The 18,652-nt window shown below is 45.7% G+C and overlaps 2 protein-coding genes across 2 annotated transcripts in view; one reads left to right on the top strand and one right to left on the bottom strand.

Moving 5' to 3' along the window:
- Positions 1 to 14,435, bottom strand: part of LOC147440853 (UDP-galactose/UDP-glucose transporter 5B-like) — a 95,655-nt gene extending 81,220 nt beyond the window's left edge. Inside the window, exons 1-2 of the mRNA XM_086482662.1 lie at positions 14,191 to 14,435; positions 13,983 to 14,113 (exon numbers count right to left, since the gene is read on the bottom strand). Coding sequence (XP_086338788.1) covers positions 13,983 to 14,093 — 111 coding nt within the window. The 5' untranslated portion in view covers positions 14,094 to 14,113; positions 14,191 to 14,435. The remainder of the gene's footprint in view (positions 1 to 13,982; positions 14,114 to 14,190) is intronic.
- A 1,936-nt stretch (positions 14,436 to 16,371) lies between these two features.
- LOC147440854 (putative pentatricopeptide repeat-containing protein At3g49142) lies at positions 16,372 to 18,179 on the top strand. The gene is made up of 2 exons (XM_086483347.1): positions 16,372 to 16,554; positions 17,895 to 18,179. Exons 1-2 carry the CDS (start codon positions 16,372 to 16,374, stop codon positions 18,177 to 18,179), a joined length of 468 nt encoding a protein of 155 aa, XP_086339473.1.
- The last annotated feature ends 473 nt before the right edge of the window (positions 18,180 to 18,652 follow it).

Consider the following 18,652-nt stretch of genomic DNA (forward strand, 5'->3'; position numbering starts at 1 on the left):
ATCTAGTACAAAGGTTTTGAACTAGTGAAGTTAAAATTAACAAAGCTACTTTGAGAAACCAATATGGAAACAGGAGATAAACCTGCATTGATCTAGTGCAGCCCAGCACCACACTAAGAGCGAATGGAAGTATGCATGCAATAGCATGCACTAACCATTGAAGAAATGACATTAGATAGTGCACCCAGTAAGCTCTTTGGCACAAGTTTTAAGTTAGTAACAAAACCCCAACAAAATATTATACAGAAGTTTTGACAAAGACTAAGAGGTACAAGAGGAAAAGTGTGACTCATTCCTGGTAAGGCACACATGCACAAAAACACTGCGGTCTAATCATAATTAATTCTGGTCCCAGGCACGCTATTACTGAGGACAATGTGTTTCACCCCACCTGATACAGGTCATGTTATCAAGGATGATGAGTTTCAGCCCACATTATGCTGGTCAGGTTTATCTGCAAAAGTTGATAATCAAGAAGCTAAGCCAAAACGTATTATCATAGGAACACACACATTCAGGGCTTGTAGTCACATCTCTTCAAGTTCTGTTCTATGACTGGAAGTGAGATTTCCAAGAAATCACAACAATGAAAAAATTGCACCTAAATTGTGGCCTAAAAAATCAAACTAAGGAAATTTTGTTTTTTTATTTAGTGTTGGGTGCCTAATTTCTCATGAATGGCTTATTGCCTTGTGGCCCCTTTTGTTAGGGTTACACCACTCAGCCGCTTCACCTAGATAGGCATACTTGTACAGGCTAGTGTGCTTCCCGGGCTGGCCACCCTTGCATTCCTTGTTTAGGCTACATCTCGTCCAGGCCGGGCCTTTTCTGACCGGTTGGACACTTCTTTTGTCCAGCACCCTTTATTGGGTTATTTTCCTACATTTTTCTATTGGGATGGCTGGCCGACCTACCTCTGGCACCGTCACTCCCAGAGTGTTTCTGTGTTGCCCCCTCAAGGGTGGCCTTCTGCCGTGGTCATACAAGGAACTATCGCACTCCTCTCCTTCTCCATTGCATTCTCTCTCTCTCTCTCTCTCTCTCTCTCTCTCTCTCTCTCTCTCTCTCTCTCTCTCTCTCTCTCTCTCTCTCTCTCTCTCTCTCTCTCTCTCTCTCTCTCTCTCTCTCTCTCTCTCTTTAAAAGAACAGTTGCTATATACCGAGTACATAGAGACTTCTAGAGAGAGCCTGTCTTCTAGAAGAAGTATGAACTGTGGATAATCAGTGGCAGGGTTGTATGTACATCAAGGTGGAAACTGAGAAGAATGATGAATAAACCACCGTGGAGGGGCATAATGCCACGTGATCGTGCCTCTATCCATACTGAAAAGAATTGTAGTACGCGCCAAGAGTCAAAGAAACTGATGTCGTCTCCTCTCTGCTGCCCTAGAGAGGCCTGCTGAAGAATCCCATTGGATGCGCAAGGTATGCAAAAACTCAGACCAAACTGCAGCCAAAATAGTGGTCACATGGGAAGGACGACCACCCAGAACCTGAGCGCAGTGAGCCTTCCATATAATCCACAATACTATGTTGCATATCGTAGCAAATAGAATATCACGAGGCTGTATGTCAAACTCAGGTACTAAAGCAGGCACCATGTCCAGTGTGCCCCGTCTGTATCCCAAGGCTGTCAGCAAAAATACTGGATCTGTGGAAGATCCCTCATACATTGTATGTGAGCCCGGATGTCACAAAAGCCAGGTGACGTCACAAAACCCCCAAGTCTACGAAAAAGGCATCAAACAGCACACCATACATAATGCGCATGTGGGCAGATCCAAAAACAATGGTGGAGCGTCTCCTCCACCTATGTCGAACAACACTGACAAGCACGATCATGTCCTGCCCAAGCAGCCCACGTCCCAATTGGGAGACTTGCATGCGCTAGCATCCAAAGGAACTACGAAATATGACGGCTGACATGAAGGCTCCAAATGCATGACCAATACTGATACATGAATGCATGAGCGAGCTTCTGCTCCAACCAATGTTGTAGTTGGCGTGGCTGATGACGGACAGCCTGGTGGCGAAAAATGATCTTTGCCAATGCACGCACTGTACTCAAATAATGACACCGTCTCCTCTAAAATTATGTCCCGACCACATCCACTCTCCCGGATCCCTGACGAGTTGTGCCAGTGGTAAACCTTCCAAAAACCACAACCTCCGTAACGCTGCCTCCTCTCAAGAAAACACAAGGTCTACACATAAGCGCTTGCCAAATGCACCTACCACTCGAACTGGCTCATAATGCAAATCAGGCTGCTCATCCAAAGGACAAGAGCCCTAAAATGTCAGGCGCATGTTCCCTCTACTATGTCCGTGATCTGCAAGCAAGAAGACAAGTGCCTATGTGCATCAAGCGTGGATGCCTGTCATCATCAAAAAAAGCCCACCAGCCCTCATGCATGGGCAGATCCCGAGTCACCCAAGATAGCCTGCCGCCCATCCGTAGGAAGAGTATCCTCAAACTCTAGCATTCGGGTGGCAACTCTCCTGTGTATACCGAACTCAATGCTAATGAAATCCGCATCAAGCTAACCTACCTCTAACCAGATCCGTGCAAAAGTTGCTGGCCCATCATCCCATCTGGCCCAGTCAATATGAGTCTGCTCCCCTAATTGACGTCCCTCATGATCACGAACATATGCATTCCAGATCAAGGGCTGTCTCTCAATCTCCTCAATGCATCGCAGCTTCGGCAAATCATACCCTGACGTACAGTCAGCCAAATCCATAAAGTGATCTCATAAAAGGAGATAACTGAGTATTATTGTCACAAGACGGGCACCACGTGCCAATAGAAAAGAACAGACTGAACAAACTTTTAGCACTTCAATAATTACTGAAACTGAAAGAGAGAGACGACACGCGACACGGAGTGGCTGAATTCCACCCCAGAGAGTATTGGCCCCAAACCTTGGCGCCCCTTTCGGTATTTCTTTATATTACTTGAACTCTGTACAACGCCGGTACTCCAGACTCTACACCTTCTCCAAGAAGCATGCCAGAGAATGAGCCCTCTACACTTATTTAAAGGCCCTTGGCCTATGAAAAGCAATTACAGTGAAAAGCTTCAAACTCAAAAGCAATTGGCTCAAAAGCGATGCCCAAAAGCTGCCAGCGTAATTTACGAAAATCCATACAACTGCCACGTCAGCATGTCAGTGCAATTTCCAGAGCATTCGTACTGTTGCCACGTCATCAGTTGCGCAAGTCTTTGTGTGTGTTGGTCCTGCTTTATTTTAATCCCTTTTATGTCACTTGGGCCCCATCAAACGAGGTCCCATAAGTTGGTAGGACTTCTTCTGCTGTTGCTTGTTCTTCTTAGGTTTTAGGCCCCTCAGCCGTGATCTGAAGGTTTACTCTGCTCTTCACTGACTTGAAACGCAAGCAGTTTGTGACATCCCCCCTTCTTGAAAGAAAGTAATCGTCCGCGATTATAGCATATCTGCAAAAAAAATTCTGAGGGTCGTTCCAAGGGACAATCCGAGGGACAATCAATTTGCTCTCTTTTTTTTTTGTTAAGGAGTTAACTTCTCCTTTCGGCTCTTTTGATCAAGGAGTTGGCTTCTCCTTTCGTCCAGATCGAAACTCTTGATATTCCGGCGTAGTAAAATTAGCCATCACACCCAGACCGCACTGATCTTCCACAGGGGTCTTGATGCACTAAAATTACCTACCCAGGCAATCTCAACCAATTAGGAATATTTAATGGTTGGCACATCACAATGCAACACAAATGCTCACATATGCATGTTACAAGACATAAACCTAAAGTCGCCGATGAACACTCCCCCCACAAATAACCATCTTGGTCCTGGCCATGAGCTGTTCAACGACTCCCTCATCACTCCTCCCGCAAATACCTAAAAAGGTCCGGGCCATGACAACCGAACTTTGAGGACGATTGGCTTGCCCTTCTGCATCACGATGATGGTTCAGTTCCGAACCTGGAGAGTCGCATCATTCTTGTCATGCCAAGGCATGCAATTGCCCAACTTCATAATGTGGAAATCGGCTTTTCCATGATAATCTTGGATAGTCACTGGAAGAGCACCAATGAGTGGTACCACTTTCTAAGTTTGCTCTGTGGCTAGCTCAACGTCAATTTCTCCACCCTCTGCATCATAATCAAAGTCCATCTGCTTCAAGAATTCTGGATGGACGAAGTTCTCTGTAGCTCATGGGTCAAAGAAAATTAGGACTTTCAAACCGTTGACTTTGCCATATGCTCGACACAATTCATTTGTACTTTCAAGGCGTATGCCATAGATGTCAGGTACTAATCCAATGGCTAGTTTAGCTTGTTTGGCTGGAGATGGTCCTGGGTTTCTGTCGACTATCGGCGCAGGCGTCGGCTCCGCTGGTCTATTAGTGCGTTGGGGACAACCAAAATAGTTATGTCCTGTTTGAAAGCATCCAAAACATCGGCCTTCTTGAAAGTAAGGTATCTCGTTGTTGAGGTGTCAAACGAGCCCTTTGCGGTTGGCTTTCACGAGACTCTCAAGAATTTGTTCTTTGTTGGCGAGAGTTGTGGTTAGTGGGCCGGAGGCTCTTCTGTGGTAAACTCTAGCTTTCCCTTCATGAGTTTGTAGCCGATTGCAGCATGGTCCATAAGCTCTTGCATGGTAGAGACTTGCTTGGAAAGACAATATTCCTGCAATAGTGATGATAGTCCAATGGTGTAGCGCTCACACTAGTCCTCCAAGGAAATCAACTTAAAGGAGGACACCGGCAAGTACACGTCGAGAAACCTTTGGCTATAGTCGTCCATGGTTTCGATGGCAAGCATTTTCAAGTTGCCCCACTCTGCCAAAATCCGGACTTCAAACATAGAAGTCATGTAACTGCGTGCAAAAATTGTCTTGAAAGCTTGCCAAGTCCTTGGAGCATGCGGTTGTGTCGCGATTGAACTCCACCATTGCATAGCATTATCTTTAAAAAATCCCGTTGCTCTAGAAATCTTGGATTCTTCTATATAGTTCCCCAAAGCATAGATGTTGTCGAATTGCTATATGAACTGCAATGCTTTCTTTCGATCTTTCACCCAGGAAAAAGTGAAAAATTTGACTATCGTGCCACCATCCTTGAAATCTTTGGATTGGTTAGGCACATATCCTGGGTATGGATAATAAGGGTATCCATATGGGCTCCAACCATTGTAGCCTGGTGGTGGTGGTGGTGGTGGAGGTGGGGGCAATGGCGGTGGCAAAGGCGGTTGCACTGGATCAGGTTCAGATGGCTGCACCATATTCCTAAAGACTCCCTCGATCGGAACAGACGGTTGAGAAGGTTGCCGGTTGGAAGCTCTCGTACTTTCTGGTGCCAGAGGAGGAGGTACCACCTGGGGCATCAGAGGGGGTAACATATAGTTCAAAAATTGTTGAAAACTTTGCAACATCGGAAGATTTTGTTGAAGATGCCACGAAAGAATGTCGTGAAGCTTGTCGAGGAGAAACTGCAAATATTCTGTTGAATCCATGAATACCATGTCTTGGGTTCAGTATGGCTTATGCCCTGTAAGACAGAGCGATGAAGACGGGAGAGTGCCCGATGCACGATGAAGGAAGGGTGGGAGTGTCTAATAAGTCCAAGGTCGAGACCCGAAGATACAAATAAAATTCCAAAAGCTATGCCTGCTCTTTTGTAGGACTAGTATGCGTTCAGGAAAGCACACGCTTGATGCTATGATACCACTATCACAAGACGAGCACCACGTGCCAATAGAAAAGAACAGACTGAACAAACTTTTAGCACTTCAATAACTATTGAAACTGAAAGAGGAAGACGACACGCGACACGGAGTGGCGGAATTCCACCCCAGACAGTATTGCCCCAAACCTTGGCACCCCTTTCAGTATTTCTTTATATTACTTGAACTCTGTACAACGCCGGTACTCCAGACTCCACACCTTCTCCAGGAAGCATGCCAAAGAATGAGCCCTCTGCACTTATTTAAAGGCCTTGGCCTATGAAAAGCAGTTACAGTGAAAAGCTTCAAACTCAAAAGCAACTAGCCCAAAAGCTGCCAGCGTAATTTACGAAAATCTGTACAACTGTCACATCAGCAACACAAATCGCGAAAATCCGTACAAGCTGCCACGTCAACATGTCAACGCAATTTTTGGAGCGTCTGTACTGATGCGACGTCATCAACTGCGCAAGTCTGTGTGTGTGTGGGTCCTGCTTTATTTTAATCCCTTTATGTCACTTGGGCCCCATCAAACGGGGTCCCATAAGTTGGTAGGACTTCTTTTTTTTTTTGTTGCTTGTTCTTCTTAGGTTTTAGGCCCCTCAGCCGTGATCTTAAGGTTGGTTCTACTCTTCAGTATCTTGACGCGTCAGCAGTTTGTGACAATAATCCAAAGGAGCATCAGTGAAGATGAAACAAATAGTCGTGCTCCAAGGCCTCTACATCTAATGATCCAAAACATGGCACTGCACGAGACAAAGCATGATACAAAAATTGTTTCCAAGGCTCAATCCCAAGAAATAAGCCTCTAACTATAAGTTTGGACAACAAAGCACCACTCTACATCTCTAGATCAATGGTGCCCAACCCTCCCTCTTCGCGAGGCAATGTAACGGTACGCCAGCTAACTCTTGGACGGGTGTCGTGCATGCCATCTGAACCTCGAGAGACAATTGTGATATTTCCAATGAATAAGTTTTCACTAAGGATACTCAGAGTGAGAAAACAATGTCCACAAAACCAACACAATTGGGAACAGCTCTTGCAGCACCACTCACAGCCATGGAAGACATGCTGAAAAGGATGAACAAAATGATGAATAATATGCAGAAAGTTCCTATGAGAGGACCGGGGCAATGGATACCTCAACATGGACAACCAATTAGGCCACAAAAATGGTGTTCTATTGAGGGTAAATGGACAAACCATGAGACCAATGAGTGTTATTACCGACCAAAGTACGATAGAAATGTTCAATATGTGCCTATGAGGTCACAGAAAGCTTATCAGTTTGGAGGACATGGCCATTCAGCTTTTGGCTCAATTGCCTCCCCGGTACACCAACTTCTACTCTTCCTTGATTACCAGTGGACGGCTGAATACTATCACCTGGGAGGAGCTAGTTCCAATGGTTTTAGACCAAGAGGAGCGGTTCCTCAAGAGGAAGAAGTCAAGCTCCAAAGCCTTGCCCGGTTCTTCCAACAACAACAACAAGAAGAAGCAGAAGGGTAAGAAGAAAAGCACCAACACCAAAGACAAGAAGAGTGATGCTAAGCATGACGCCTTGAAGGTGGAGCGGCATTGCAATAATTGTGGTGAGAAAGGACATTATTGGAGGAAGTGTCCAAAGCAAGTTGAAGAAGCTTCGACCTCCTCGACGGCAGTAGTAAAGTTATCGGCCTTTGTTCATTTGGAGATTCTCCCTTTGACGCACTCTCCGAGGACATCGAAGGCATTGGTGACCCATTCTCCTCGAGATAATCGTGATTGGATTCTTGACAGTGGTGCCTCACGACACATGACACCTACGAAGGATCTATTGTCCAACATGCGGCGACACTGTCGTACTATCTTCATCGGCGACAAATCTGAAATTCCTATTCACAGTGAGGGTTCCATGGAGCTCATTCCCAACGGCAGAGGAGGTATGCATACCTCCAAGGTACTTTATGCTCCAAAACTAGGTTTTCATCTTATGTCAGTACACGAGGTGTGCAAGCTTGGCATGGAGGTGATCTTCACAGAGGACTCAGTATCTATACGGGATCGGCAGACCAGTGTAGAAGTCAGAGGGGCTTGGTAGAGAACAGCATTTATCGACTCCACGCTCTTTCTTCCTTGACTCGGAAGGTGATTTATGGCATTACAGGTTTGGCTATTTGAACAACGATGCCGTTCGACTTGCTTTTCAAGAATAGTTGCTTCAAGGCTTACCAGATGTTGGGAGTAAGCATGGGAAATGCATTTCTTGCATTCGTGGGAAACAACATCGAGAATCCATCCCGAAGCTTTCTACACGCTGAGCTACTGCCGTGTTGGAGTTGGTTCACACCGACCTTTGTGGACCTATGCAGACCCCTTCCCTCCGCAAGGCTCTTTACTTTACGTTATTGGTGGATGACTTTAGCCGCGTTACTTGAGCATTTTTTCTACAACACAAGCACGAGGCTTCTGGCCTCTTCAAGAATTGGCATACTCGTGGAGAAGGAAAGCAATCATGTATTGAAGACCATCTGATCGGATAAAGGTGGGGAGTTTACCTCCAATGCTTTCATTCATTTTTTGGTATTAAGCGAGAGCTTGCGAACACCAATACACCTTCAGTGAATGGAGCTGTGGAGCAGAAGAACAAGACAGTAGTAGAGATGGCTAGGACCATGCTTGAGCATCAGATTTGCCTAAGTCCTTGTGGGCTGAGGCAGTTGCGACGGCTGTCCACACCCTCAACAGATCTCCAACCTCTTCACTTCCAAAGATAACACCATTTGAAACCTATTTTGGTAAGAAGCCAGACGTCTCTCGTTTCATAATTTTTGGGAGTAATGCCTATGTCCACGTATGTTAGGTGCAACGGAATGATTGTTTGCGCTTTGCTCAAGATGAGTGCTCTGAACTGTGCTCAAGGTTCCTTTTAGTTCTTATGGAAGGGAGAGCCTTCCGTTCTTAATGGAAAGTGTTATGATCACGAACAAAGTGAATGGACACTGTGCATGCAAGTGAATGAGACTGAGAGATAGAGAGAGAAGAGAGATACGACACCAGAGACGTTGTAAAAACCTCCTCCGAAGGCCCCACTCTCGTCGGCTATAGTCTACTTATGATTGCACAAAGTGGTACAATGACGATGGAATGGACAGATGCAATCTAGGACTATGCCGATGACGACGACGATGGTGACGCCGACAACTTTAGGGCTGAAATCTGTGGTCTTCTATCTGCTGAATTTCGGGACTGTTTCGATGGCTGAAAATCTCTGTTTTGGCTGCGTTTTCTAAGGCTAAAAATGGGGGTTCTTCTGCAACCAATGGGGCTGAATCTGCTACCTCCTGTGTATGCTGAAAACGCTGGTTATTCTGCAGCAATTGGGCTGAAACTGAAAAACGTTGATGCCTTCCTGTTGCGGATTGGCTGAAAACCAAAAACCCTACTGCCTTCTTCTGGCGTTAGTGAAATGCTGGAGTGCTGGAGGTGATGCAGAGTAGAAAACGCTAGGGCTCTGTGTTGGTGGCGACACGTGCAAGGCTGATACGCCGGATCTTGTGGAGGAACTGCTGGGGAAACCAAAAACGCTACCTGCTGCTGCTGTGAGAGGAAACGCCAAGGTTGGGGGGGGTCCTACGGGTTGTGCTGAGAAGTTGCCTGTTGAGCGGGGAGCTCCTGCTGCCCCTTCTGCCAGAAAGTGCTAACTTGGGTTTGCTTATATATTAACTTAGCAAAATTGCCCTACCTACTTTTGTTGGAAAGTCACTTAAAAATAATAAGTGAAAATACCAAAAATAGGGAAAATAGGCTAAATGCACTGGAAACTTCCCCTAACTGAATCTGATGGATTCTGAAGGGAATATTGATGATCATGCAGTGTGCAACTGGAGGATATGCATCTACACTCAGTGACTGGGCATGCATGGTCTACGAATAGACTCACAAAAAGTGCCAGATCACTTCTAAATCTAGATTGACTCGACTGACTGAACCCTGATCATGTTGTAGCTTGTCCACGGACACATAGGGTTGGATGTGTCACGTGACAACGTACCAAAGGAGCAAAGGGGGAAGTTTGACCCCAAGACCCGCAGCATGATCTTTGTTGGCTACAACTCTCTTTCAGTGGGATATAGACTCTATGATCCAAAGAAGAAGGAGATTGTTCTCAGCCGTGATGTAGTCTTCAATGAGATCTTACCTTCAGAGGGGGTTCCCGCTCCCAAGCCTTCCACGACGACTCCTGATCTTTTGATTCTTGTAGATCCAGATTTTGACTTGCCCTATGATGAGCCCTCTTCTCCTACCCCTGTCCCTCAAGCCACACAGGAGGACGTACCCATTCCCGAAGATACAGTTGACAGTGGATCTCATCACAATGCCGATGTAGAGACAAATTTGCCAGTAGCTCCCCTCGAGGGGAGCAAGCCCAACAAGATACCAAAGTGGTTATTGGAGACCCTTCAAGATTCAGCAATCTCAAACTTTCCACCCGATTGGCGAGATTCCGGTACATCGACTTCGACTTGCCGAGGTAGATGACCCATTACCACAGGTGAACTATGCATTGATGTCTTCACTGCTCCACGACAGAGTTCCTCTTACAGTTGAGGAGGCACTTTCACTACCTCAATGGAAATTGGCCATGCAGAAAGAGATTGATTCCATCAAGAAGAACAATGCATGGGTGTTGGTTCCGCGGCCTCCCAAGCAGAAAGTGATCAAGGTCAAGTGGTTCTACAAAACCAAGTATAAAGCTGATGGTTCTCTGGACAAGCACAAGGCGAGACTTGTTGCCAAAGGCTTTTCCCAGAAACCCGATGTAGACTACGAGGAGACCTTCGCACCGACTGCATGTATGGCGACTATTCGAATTGTTTTTGCCCTTGCTACCCTTCACGGGTGGCCGGTTTTTCAGATGGATGTGGTCTCTACATTCCTCAATGGCGATCTAGAGGAGGAGGTTTATGTGGAGCAACCTCCAAGGTTCGAAGATTCAGAGTTTCTAGACATGGTCTGTAGGTTGCTTAAGGCTCTCTACGGCCCCAAGCAATCGCCTAGAGCATGGTACCGGAAGATTGATTCCTTGTTCCTACGACACTCCTTCCAAAGATCTTCTGCTAATCCAGATTTAAACATTTTCCGTGAGGGAGGGTTAGTGACACTTGTTATCCTCTACGTCGATGATCTTGTGATTACAGGTAGCCCTGTTGAGCACATCCACAATATTATGGCAACTTTTTCAGAGGAGTTTGAGATGACAGATCTTGGCTTGCTTCATCATTTTCTTGGATTAGAAGTTAGAGAGACACAAGGGGGCATCTTTCTCTCTCAGGAGCGGTATATCCAAGAATTATTGGAAGCATTTGGTATGACCGAGTGCAAATTCATCTCTACTCCAATGGATCCCAATCAAAAGTTGTCACAGTTTGATCTTCCTCTTCTAGCAGATGCAACAGAGTATCGGAAACTCGTTGGTTCTCTCATTTGGGTACTCGCCACTCGATTTGATGTCAGTTTCCCGGTGGGTCCACTCAATTTTTTTATGCAAAAACCCGCCAAGTCACACATGCAACAGGCCATCAGGGTTCTGCGATATTTGAAGGTGACCCAGTCATTTGGCATTCACTATGCAGTTGGAGGTTCGGATCCCTTGGTCATTCTACGAGGATGGAGTGATACAGATTGGGAAGGTAATCCAGACAGACGACGGTCGACCACAGGTTTTACTTTTTCTTTTGGCTCGGGAGCAATTTCATAGAGCAGTAAAAAACAGCCAACAGTTGCTTTGTCTTCCACAGCGGTAGAGTACCGTGTTGTTTGTAGTGCTACATGTGAGTCAGTTTGGATTAGGAGGCTACTTTTGGAGATGGGCTTTCCGCAGCAGACCACCATTATGTACTCAAACAACCAGAGTTGTATTGCCATTGCGAGGAATCCAGTGTTTCACGCCTGGACCAAGCATATAGAGATTCAGTACCATTTTGTTTGTGAGAAGACACGGGATGGCTCTATCCGACTAGAGTACATCCCGACTTCATATAACCCTGCTGACATCTTCACCAAACCTCTTCCACAAGCTACACTATCCTCTCATGCAAGCTCCCTTGGACTCCTTCCACGCCAGGAGCTGAGAGGGGGTGTTAAGAGTTCATCTTCCTATCCGTTGGTAACTCTGGTATCTCCCAGGAGCAAATTAGGGAGTGAGGGTTGTTTTGTGGTTGTGCCCGGTCGTACTAGAGGTAGACGTACCTATTCTCGGCGGTGCACATCATGGTATTGCTCACCCGATAGGCTGGCATGAGACAGGACCCCTGTTCCTAGGGTTTCCCGAGGTCAGACTCTCAAGTCATCTACACTTAGGCCATTAAATATATATTCTAGGTCACTTTCAGTGAGTTTACATATTTATTAGCCATTTTCCAGAATTGTGGGGTTTTCCACTTGAGTAGGGCAAACTGGAGTTTGTCCTATATAAGCAGTCCCCCTCCCCCCCCTACTTTTGGCAAGTTGTTGAATACAGATTACCAGCATTTGGGCTCTCTCTCTGTGCTAGTGTTCTCTCTCTAGCGTTTTCACTTTGTGGCGAGCACTCTCTCTAGCGTTTTGCACACTCTCTCTAACGTTTTCTGCAAGAGGCGACATCAGCCATCGATCTCTCTCTCTAGCCCTAGCGCTTCCCTTTCTGGTCTGTTACCACTGCTCCGCAACGGTTGTGCATCCCCGGCAAGATCCAGTGCCCATTCGGTGGGCGGTACGCGCTTGTGCCTTCACGGCGAGGAAATCCATCGTGATCTATTGGCTACCCGTCACAAAGAGGTGTCTTGATCGCAGTTGCAGACAGTTCCTCATCCGATTCATCTTCTTTCTGATGCACCTTTGACACAAACCCCCCTCCGAGGGGCTCCCTCTCTATTGCTAGAGAGGTATTTGCTTTAGATTGCACAAATGTTGGTACAACGGTACTAGATGCTGAGATGCTTGACAATGCTTGCGGAGGATGCTTGGTACTGCGAGACTAAAAGCTCAAATGCAAAACGCTAATGATGCGGCTTAGAATCTGTGACTGGGATGAGGCTATAGCTGATCCATTATCGCCGGGGACGGCAATGGGCTGAAAACTGAAAACGCTGGTGATGCTTATGGGCTGAAATCTGGAAATGCTGATGGTGTTGCTACCGAACTGCGCCCACGACGAGGCTAGAGCTGAGTGCTGAAGGTATGACGAGGCTAAGGGCTGAATTCTGAAACGCTGATCATGCTGATGGAAAAAGCTAGTGGGCTAATGGAAAAACGCTGAGGACAGGGCTGAAAAACACTAGGTACTTGGTCTTGCGGTACTACTGCTGTGGTTCTTCATCTGTCTTTTGCCTTTCCAAGCACTGCGGTAAGGCTACCTATATAGGGACTTGAGACTGGGTCGAGCAGATCACAAATCAGCCCACGATCCTTATTAAAATTCCCCAAAGTCACTTATAATTTAAGTGACTTATAAGACGTGTGGTTCACGCACTGCCAAGAGGAAGTTCACATGCGGCAACTTGATTATGCTTGGTGCTAATGCTCATGCTAGGTACTAATGGGTTGTGCAATCAAAGGGTATGCAACTACTCTAAGTGCCTGGACATGCACGTCCTGCATACAAGCTCACAAGGGTGCCAGAACACTTCCTAAGCTATCCTAAACCCTAGAAGTAGGAGTTACAACTTGTCCACATGCACGTAGGGTTAGATGTGCACGTGACAGCATACTTTGTACACACCAGTGTGCTCCTCGGGCTGGCCACCCTTAGGTTGCATCTGGTCCGGGCTTGCCAGGTGGACATTTCTTTTGTCCAACACCCTTCAATAGGTTATTTTCCTACATTGCATTTTTTCAAGTCGTGGGGCTATTGGGATGGCTGGCCATCCCACATGCCTGCCGTCATATAGGCAGCCTTCCAACGTCCTCACTCCCAAAGTGTATCTGTGCTGCCCCCTCCGGGAGGACTCAAGCGTTTTCTCTCTCTCTCTCTCTCTCTCTCTCTCTCTCTCTCTCTCTCTCTCTCTCTCTCCACTATGACACCTTTACTGTTTCGGATCACAATCTCCTTTTCTCATTATTTCATGAAATACTGTTGGCATAGACCTCCTAGCTTTCTTGCTCGTGCTCTTATGGCATATACCTACCTACTCACATAATGGGCTCTTGGTCATTCTGTTGGCATGTTTGTACACTCATAAGCATGCAACGTATTCTGCGCCCATATATATATGTCAAAACAAAGGAGAAGGAAAACTCAAAATTTCAAGGTGCGATTTACCTGCTTTATGCCATAGATTACGAGTGTAGACATTACTCCCACTACACAAAAGCACAATTTCGTGGGTTTCTTCTCCCAAACAGCTCTTCCGAAGTCCAAGATTGAGCCCATCCTTCCTTAAACAAATAACTCTGAGAAACGCAGATTGTATTAAGCAAGCACATTATCAGATATTAAACAATGAGCAAGTTAAGAGCAAAGATCCGACCTCAGAACGGGAGAGATAGAATGGAGAACGGACGTTGAGAGAACGGACTACGAATAACCTGCGAGATGGGGAAGCGGGTTCGGGAGCAGGATCAAGAAGAGATCTGCAAGGAAGTTGTTCAGCGTGTGTAGATTGAGCGCCAAATTGCCCACTTGAATGAACCAGCAGCAACGACAGCTGCAGCATCCTCGTTTTACTCAAAGCAGTGAATTGTCAATATTATGCGCCCGAGACAAGCGCAGCTATGCATGAGTCCCAGTCAAATTTACCTAATAAATTCACCCTCTTTTTTCTTTTTTAAGCCGTTCACAGCTTCCCACTCACCCACACCCACATGTCTTGGGGGTTGAACCATAGTGGGTGGGCTTAGAGCTCCACACCTTTACCACTAGGGCAACTTCACCCTCTTAGCGTCTTTGGCTCTTTGCTTTATATTGGCTTTCCAAAAGAAGCCTTAGAGGAGAGTTGAGATAGGCATACTTTCAATGTTTTCAACGATGATTGAGACTTACATTAAATGTTATTTCTGTTTTAAAATATTAAATGGATCTTTTTATTTCACCTTTCATTTTACATCCTCACATTTCTTGTTTCTTGATTGTAGAACTGACCACTTGGCATGATCTAAGCCATTGCCCACGGCTCGAATTGCACGGCCAAAAGCCCCACAATGAAGTTATGCTTTTCGTTCAGAAGGTCTACATAGCACCAAAGTTAAATAAAACAAGAACGCTGCTTTTCTTGCGCCGTTCTGAAGGTCTGCACATGTGTGAGCTAGCATGGCCGTTGTTGCACAAGTTGGAGCGTTCACTCCTGACATGATCCGCCACCTCAACCCGAGCGTCTCTTTTGGTGACGATGTGATAGTATGATGAGCCACGGTGTTGAACTTTACAGCACTCTTCATAGCATGGGCCTCCTTCAGCAATTCAGTAGCGCGCCATCCCACCACGCGCATGTCATAGCTCAATTGAGGCTCCGTTCGATACTTTGCAAGATTGCCTTGATTGCCCTTATGGCTGCCAGATCATTGACCCCACTGTGAGAGAGTAAGCTCTCCTCTCCTGGAAAAAAATTGGCTTATCAATTTTCTTAACTACTTGCTCTAGGATTTAAAGCTCTTTATGATTTATGATATCCATCGACTCAGGAACGAGCTATATACTTAAGCGTCTCTTGGAGTGCATTGATTGCGGGATTTGCCCAACAAGGATAGGACTAGGAAGCAAATACTTCACATGGCTCATAAAAGTGCTTGGCGAGCTTCCTCTTTGGAATGTCATTCCTTGGAACACACTGATTGCAGGATATACCCAACAAAAACAGCTATGGGCCGTTTTCAACAGATGCAAAGAGATGGCATCTCTCCATATACAATCACCTATGCTTGCATTTTGAAGGCATGTGGCACTATGCAAGATGCTGATTTGCAAGATTTGCGCAACAGGGCCTGACAGGGCAAGAAGCTTTGGGTTGTTTTCAACATCTAAGAAAAGAGGGCATCTCTCCAGATGCAATCACCTACGCTTTCGCGATTGACACTAACTTGGTCGATTGGTCAACATGTATGGAAAATGTGGTGTGCCTCAGAAAGAAAACATGCTTGAGGGGATTCTTGTCCGAAATGTCGTCTCTTGGAGTGCATTGATTGCAAGATATGCCCAAAAGAGACAGGGTTAGGAAGCTCCATGCTATTTTCAGCAGATGCAAAGAGATGACATCTATCTAGATGCAATCACTTACGTACACTTGCATCTAAAAGGCATGTGGCATTACCCAAGATGCAAGGAATCCATGATGATATTTTTAGTCAAAGGTTGTTGCTTGGTTGACATGTATGCCAAATACTTCAGATGACTCAGAAAAGTGCTTGACGAGCTTCATGTCCGGAATGTCGTTCCTTGGAACACACTAATTGCAGGATATGCCCAACAAGGACAAATGTGGGTTGTTTTCACCTGATGCAAAGAGATGGAATCTCTACAGATGCAATCACCTATGCTTGCATTTTGAAGGCATGTGGCACTATGCAAGACGCTGATTGCAGGATTTGCCCAACAGGGGCCGGTTGGGCCAAAAAGCTTTGGGCTATTTTCAATGTATGATAAGAGAGGGCATCTCTCCAGATGCAATCACCAATGCTTTCATGCTTGACACTGCCTTGGTCGCTGCCTGGTCGACATGTATGCTAAATGTGGTGTACTTCATAAATCACAAAACTTGCTTAAGGAGCTTCTTATCCGGAATGTCATCTCTTGGAGTGCATTGATTGCGGGATGTGCCCAACAAGGACAAGGCCTACAAGCTCTAGGATGTTTTCAGCAAATGCAAACAGATGGCATCTCTCCATATGCCATCACCTATGTACACTTGCATCTTAAAGACATGTGGCATTACGCAAGATGCTGATATGGGTAAAGGAATCCGCGATGATTTTTTTAGTCAAGGGTTGTTTCTTGGTTGACATGTATGCCAAATACTTCAGCTGGCTCAGAAAAGTGCTTGACGAGCTTCCTGTTCGAAATGTCGTTCCTTAGAACGCATTGATTGCAAGATATGCCCAACAAGGACAAGGCCAGCAAGTTCTGGGCTATTTTCAGTAGATGCAAAGAGATGGCATCTGGCATTACCCAAGATGCAAGGAATCCATGATGATATTTTTAGTCAAAGGTTGTTGCTTGGTTGACATGTATGCCAAATACTTCAGATGACTCAGAAAAGTGCTTGACGAGCTTCATGTCCGGAATGTCGTTCCTTGGAACACACTAATTGCAGGATATGCCCAACAAGGACAAATGTGGGTTGTTTTCACCTGATGCAAAGAGATGGCATCTCTACAGATGTAATCACCTATGCTTGCATTTTGAATGCATGTGGCACTATGCAAGACGCTAATTGCAGGATTTGCCCAATAGGGGCCGGTCGGGCGAGGAAGCTTTGGGCTATTTTCAATGTATGATAAGAGAGGGCATCTCTCCATATGCAATCACCAATGCTTTCGTGCTTGACACTACCTCGGTCGCTGCCTGGTCGACATGTATGCCAAATGTGGTGTAATTCAGAAATCACAAAACTTGCTTGAGGAGCTTCTTATCCAGAATGTCATCTCTTGGAGTGCATTGATTGCGGGATGTGCCCAACAAGGACAAGGCCTACAAGCTCTAGGATGTTTTCAGCAAATGCAAATAGATGGCATCTCTCCATATGCCATCACCTATGTACACTTGCATCTTAAAGACATGTGGCATTACGCAAGATGCTGATATGGGCAAAGGAATCCGCGATGATTTTTTTAGTCAAGGGTTGTTTCTTGGTTGACATGTATGCCAAATACTTCAGTTGGCTCAGAAAAGTGCTTAACGAGCTTCCTGTTCGGAATGTCGTTCCTTAGAATGCATTGATTGCGAGATATGCCCAACAAGGACAAGGCCAGCAAGTTCTGGGCTATTTTCAGTAGATGCAAAGAGATGGCATCTCTCTAGATGCAATCACCTATGCTTGCATTTTGAAGGCATGTGGCACTACTTAAGGCATTGACTGCAGGATTTGCCCAATAGGAGCCGGCTTTAGGGTTGGGAAGCTTTGGGCTATTTTCAACATATGAGAAGAGAGGGCATCTCTCCAGATGCAATCATGTATGATTTCGTGCTTAACACTGCCTTGGTCGAGTGGTCAACATGTATGCCAAATGTGGTGTACTTCAGAAAGCACAAAACTTGCTTCAAGAGCTTCTTGTCCAGAATGCCATCTCTTGGAGTGCATTGATTGCGGCATTTGCCCAACAGAGACAGGGACAGGAAGCCCTGGGTTATTTTCAACAAATGCAAAGAGATGGCATCTTTCCAAATGCAGTCACCTACGTACACTTGCATCTTAAGGCATGTGGGGTTACGCAAGATGATGATATGGGCAAAGGAGTCCGCAATGATATTTCGGCAAAGAAGCCTTTGGAGAGCTGCTTAGTTGGAGTCGCCTTTGTTCGAGAATGAGCTATTGGATTTGTTGTGCAATCAACACAATTTGGAGATGGAGGTTGCAATAATATAGTTCGTCATCATCACATCGGTTGCCCTGCAGTCCTATTCATCATCATCATCACAACACCAATCCTCGTTGGCTGCACACCAAAGTGTCAGCAGTAGAGCAAGATTTAAAGTTGAACATTGAGAGGGGGGTGAGCCAGACCTTTGAGGTAGTGCAATACAGAGATGACACATGAGAAAAGTAATGAGAAGCATAAATGTTTGCCAAATGTCACAAAGAGAATTACGGCTGTGGAGATGAACTAGAGGCTTGCTTTTAATAACAACCTCATGCATTCTTTTGATATTGTTGCCAAAAATTGGCTTACACCATGACGACAAATCACGATGCGAAGGCAATGATCGACTGAAATCTTTTGAAGGTTAGCACAGAGCCGGAAGGCAGATCAAAATCATCACAAACAGCAAGTGAACCTCTG

Source organism: Adiantum capillus-veneris, chromosome 15 (assembly GCF_014529385.1).
Source record: "Adiantum capillus-veneris isolate H3 chromosome 15, ASM1452938v2, whole genome shotgun sequence".
NCBI classification, from domain to species: domain Eukaryota; kingdom Viridiplantae; phylum Streptophyta; class Polypodiopsida; order Polypodiales; family Pteridaceae; genus Adiantum; species Adiantum capillus-veneris.

Bases quoted from the DNA above. Each gene is read 5' to 3' on its own strand.
- LOC147440854 (XM_086483347.1), top strand. From the start codon at position 16,372: ATGTATGCTAAATGTGGTGTACTTCATAAATCACAAAACTTGCTTAAG. The intron at 16,555-17,894 runs GTACACTTGCAT...GGTGTACTTCAG, and splicing joins CTCCATATGCCATCACCTAT to AAAGCACAAAACTTGCTTCA.